Genomic DNA, 3,850 nt, shown 5'->3' with positions numbered 1-3,850 from the left:
GCCACATGATCCGAGTCACCCAGGTGGGCAGCGAGGAGGAGCTGGAGGAGTTCAGCGTGTGGAACGTCGTCTTCTCCTTCTTGAAAGAGAAGCTGAACGACACCAGCATCGACGTGGATCTCTACAGCAACAAAACCTGCCTGAAGGTCGAGCTGCTGGAGGACAGCACCCAGTACTGCACCGTCCTCTTCCGCCGTACGTCCGCGCCGCGGCGGCGGCTCCCGGGGCAGGATGAGGCTCGGGCTGTGCTGGAGCTCTCAGGACACTGAGGATGTGGCCAGCCAGCTGGTGATCGGAGGGCCAGCAGGACTGGTCCTTCCTGTGCCTTTCTCCGGGGGGTATAAAGTGGGGGAATTTAGGGCGCTTGTCGTAGGTTGGCCTGGGGTGCTGCCCCTTCCCTGCCCTGTGGCCACGTGGCGGGTGGGAGCTCAGCCCAGAGGGCACCGGGCGGGGGTTCCTCTCAGCCTGGTCTTGCTCTCTTTCCAGGCTTTGACCCTAAGCTGTTCCTCGTTTTCTTCCTGGGCCTGTTGTTGTTCTTCTGTGGGGACATGCTGAGCAGGTGAGTACCCTCCTTTCCCTGCGAGCCAGAGGCGCGAGGGTGGGTGGTTCCTGGCTGGCTTTGCAGGCTCTGGGGGGCTGCTCCCAGCACGTGTGTTTGTGCACTGTGGACTGTGGAACACTTTGTGCATGTGTGTGATCTCTGCAGGAGCCAACTCTTCTACTACTCTGCTGGGGTTAGTTTTGGCTTGCTGGCCTCGATGCTCGTCCTGGTCTACGTGATGTCCAGGGTCATGCCCAAGGTGAGTGTCAGGCTGTCGGGGCAAACACCTCGCAGCACTGCCCCTTTCTACACTGGTAGGGCTGTTCTGGGGATGGTGCTGGAGTACCCGACTGTGCCCTGCTGGGTTGTGGGTCTGGTGTCACACAGAGCAAAGCTTGGCAGCTGTGGGGAGGAAACCACGGCTGCCCCACTGCCTGGCCTGAATTTCCCATTATCTCCTCTCCCAGAGAAGTCCTGTTTACATCCTGCTGGTGGGAGGCTGGTCCTTTTCCCTGTACCTGCTTCAGCTGGTCTTCAAGAACCTACGGGAGATCTGCCAGTCCTACTGGCAGTACCTCCTAGGTAGGTGTGAGCCCTCTGGAACCGACACTTCACCAGTCTGCATCTCCTACTGGGGCTGCAGCGTGCTGGTGGGGAACACAGAGGCTGCAGCCGCTGCCCTCGTGCTCCTGAGCACCCAGCCCTGGCAGAGACGCCCGGGCCAGCTCCCATCGGCCAGGCTGAGCCACCAGCTCGTGCTCTCCCACAGGCTACCTGCTGCTCGTGGGCTTCGTGAGCTTCGGCGTGTGCTACCGGTACGGCCCGCTGGAGAACGAGCGCAGCATCAACCTCCTCTCCTGGGCCCTGCAGCTCCTGGGCCTGCTGCTGATGTACTCGGGCATCCAGATCCACCCCATCGCCTTGGCCTTGGTGGTCGTTGCCATCTGCACCAAGAACCTGGACCACCCCATGCGCTGGGCCTTGGCTGCCTACAGGTGAGGGCAGCGGGCTGGCTCCTGGTGCCCAGCCCTTGCTGGGCCTGGATGAGCTGCCAGATGGAGCCCGAGTCCTCAGACCCGGGCGTCTGCACCACGGTTTGGGGCCAGGCAGGACGTTCTGGGGGTTGTGTCCCTTTCTCCCTGGCCTTGGTGCAGGGCAGTGTCTCGCTCCTACTCGAGGAGTGGAGGCTGGAGGGAACTGGGCCTGTGCTGGGTCCTGCCCCGGCTGGACGGGCAGTAACTGCTGGCTCCACTGACAGGAGAGTGCAGAGTGCCAGGCTGGGGCCGAGCCCCCCACGCCTGCTGACAGAGGAGGAATACAGGCTCCAGGGCGAGCTGGAGACACGCAGGGCCCTCGAGGAGCTCCGGAACTACTGCAGGAGCCCGGATTTCTCTGCCTGGACCACGGTGTCCCGCATCCAGTCTCCTAAGAGGTAACATTCCCTGGCAGCGTGCCCTGGGGTGGCTCTGAGAGCCCGGCGGCGCTCTGTGCCCACACCTCCGGCTTCAGAGATAGGCAGGCAGAGGCACAGAAGGTCCGTGGTGAGTGGCAGCAGGGTGGGGCATGGTGGAAGGACAGATAACGGGTGACACCCACTGCTGAAACACTTGGCCCCGGCCCCTCCCAGGGCAGGTCCTCACAGGCTCCCGTGCACCACACGATTCTTTGCTGCTTCTTCCCAGGTTTGCTGACTTTGTGGGCGGCGCCTGTCACGTCAGCCCCATGGAGGTCTCTGTCCACGAGCAGGAGTATGGCCTGGACAGCATCCTCCTTGAGGACCAGCTTTTGGAGGAGGACGAAGAGGAGGAGGAGGAGGAGGATCACTCCTTTGAGAATCACAAGAGTCACTCCCTGAGCCACAACCACCTGGCTGCTGACTGAGGTCGGCTGCCCTGGACCCCAGAGGCGAGGGGCACAACAGCTGCTGCCTCCCCACTGCCAGGGAGCTGCCGTGTCTGCTCCAGGTACCCCGATCCCATCCCCAGCTCTGCACCAGAGCCGGCTGAGAGGACAAGGGGGGGCAGCGACACCTTCATCTTCCTCACGCAGCTCCTGCCAGGCTGAGGTGCAAAAGCTTCTGTCAGCACAGCCCCCCAGGGGTGTCGGTTTAGGGGACATGGGAGCCTGGTCCCAGCTGGGGACCACAGGGCAGGTGAGATCAGATGTGGGACACTGCTCCTGTCCCATGCTGGACCAGAGCCACCCTGGCCTTTGGTGTGGGTGCTCGTGAGCTCCCAGGGCATCAGCTGTAGGGCAGGGACCCACTTCTCAGGCCTGGGTGCTGATCTGGCTGCTGTGAGCACCCCGAGTCCCATCCCTCAGCCACTCTTCAGCACCCCAGCTCTGCCTGCTGGGGTGGGGACAGATGGAGCACAAGGTCTCTCTTGCGTGCAGGTGACATGCACGTGAGGAACTTTGGACCTGTCCCACCAGTGCCTGCGTGCTCAGCACCTGCCTGCTGCCAGGCAGCCGTGGGGAGGGAGCGGGCAGCTGGTGACCTCATCCTTCTCCTCCTCTTCTTCCTGCTGTTACCAAAGATGCCAGAGCTGGTTGGGCTGTGCCTCTGCCTTGGCTCAGACTCTGTGTGGATACCAAAAAACCCAGCGCCTCCCTGACGGAGACGTGTCCCAGCTGCCCCCCAGTCCTAATCTGCACGTCGTGGAGCTTGGGCAAAGGGCAGCCTTGAAGCCCCCTCCGTCTCCCTGTGCTGAGGATGAGTGTGGATGTGCTTCCTCCTCCCCGCCTTGCTGGCGATTGGGTTCTGGCAGCTCCTTGAGCTGGTGCCCTCCACCCTAAAGCTGTTAACTGTGGCCTGTCCCCACAGTGCTGTGCTCCCAGCTGCTGGGACTGGTCCTGCCTGTGCCCCGGCGCTGGGGAGGGGGCTCAGCTCCCCGGCAGCCAGCTCAGCACCACTGGCCCTTGGCCCTGGAGGGGACACCCCAATCTATGCAACTTTTGAAGCAATATTGCTGCCCAGTGGCTGCCCTGCTGCCTGGGGCTCCCGCAGCCTGGCCCATTCCCCCCTGCCACCAGAACTTTTGTTGGTTTATTTCTACCCCAGGTTTACTCCCCTACTTTTGCTCCGCTGTTCTCCCCGCTCGGTTACGAGCAGCCTCTGCCACTGCCTCCCTCTGTCCCCTCTGTGTGGTTAATGACTGATTATATTTTTAATAAAGATTTATTTTATAGGTTATGAGCCTCGTTTGTCCATCCTGCAGGGACCCCAGGGCTCACCCTCAGCTCTGCCTTGTCCACCCTCGCGCTGCCTGGTGCTCAGGGGTGAAGAACAGGCTCTGGGGAGCTGAGTTC

At 62.2% G+C, this 3,850-nt stretch overlaps 1 protein-coding gene across 1 annotated transcript in view; it reads left to right on the top strand.

The window, feature by feature from the left end:
• TMEM194A (transmembrane protein 194A) overlaps positions 1 to 2,422 on the top strand; it is a gene marked incomplete at its 5' end in the record, with an annotated part of 2,621 nt that extends 199 nt beyond the window's left edge. Inside the window, 7 exons of the mRNA XM_008941927.1 lie at positions 1 to 195; positions 487 to 559; positions 707 to 800; positions 1,009 to 1,123; positions 1,311 to 1,536; positions 1,800 to 1,973; positions 2,224 to 2,422. The exon at positions 1 to 195 is cut by the window's left edge and continues 14 nt beyond it. Coding sequence (XP_008940175.1) covers positions 1 to 195; positions 487 to 559; positions 707 to 800; positions 1,009 to 1,123; positions 1,311 to 1,536; positions 1,800 to 1,973; positions 2,224 to 2,422 — 1,076 coding nt within the window. The remainder of the gene's footprint in view (positions 196 to 486; positions 560 to 706; positions 801 to 1,008; positions 1,124 to 1,310; positions 1,537 to 1,799; positions 1,974 to 2,223) is intronic.
• Between the last annotated feature and the right edge of the window lie 1,428 nt (positions 2,423 to 3,850).

The sequence above is a fragment of the Merops nubicus genome, unplaced genomic scaffold, assembly GCF_000691845.1.
Source record: "Merops nubicus isolate BGI_N331 unplaced genomic scaffold, ASM69184v1 scaffold33166, whole genome shotgun sequence".
Lineage (NCBI taxonomy): Eukaryota > Metazoa > Chordata > Aves > Coraciiformes > Meropidae > Merops > Merops nubicus.
Note: the sequence above shows the minus strand (reverse complement) of the source record. Positions and strands in the feature narration are given on the sequence as shown.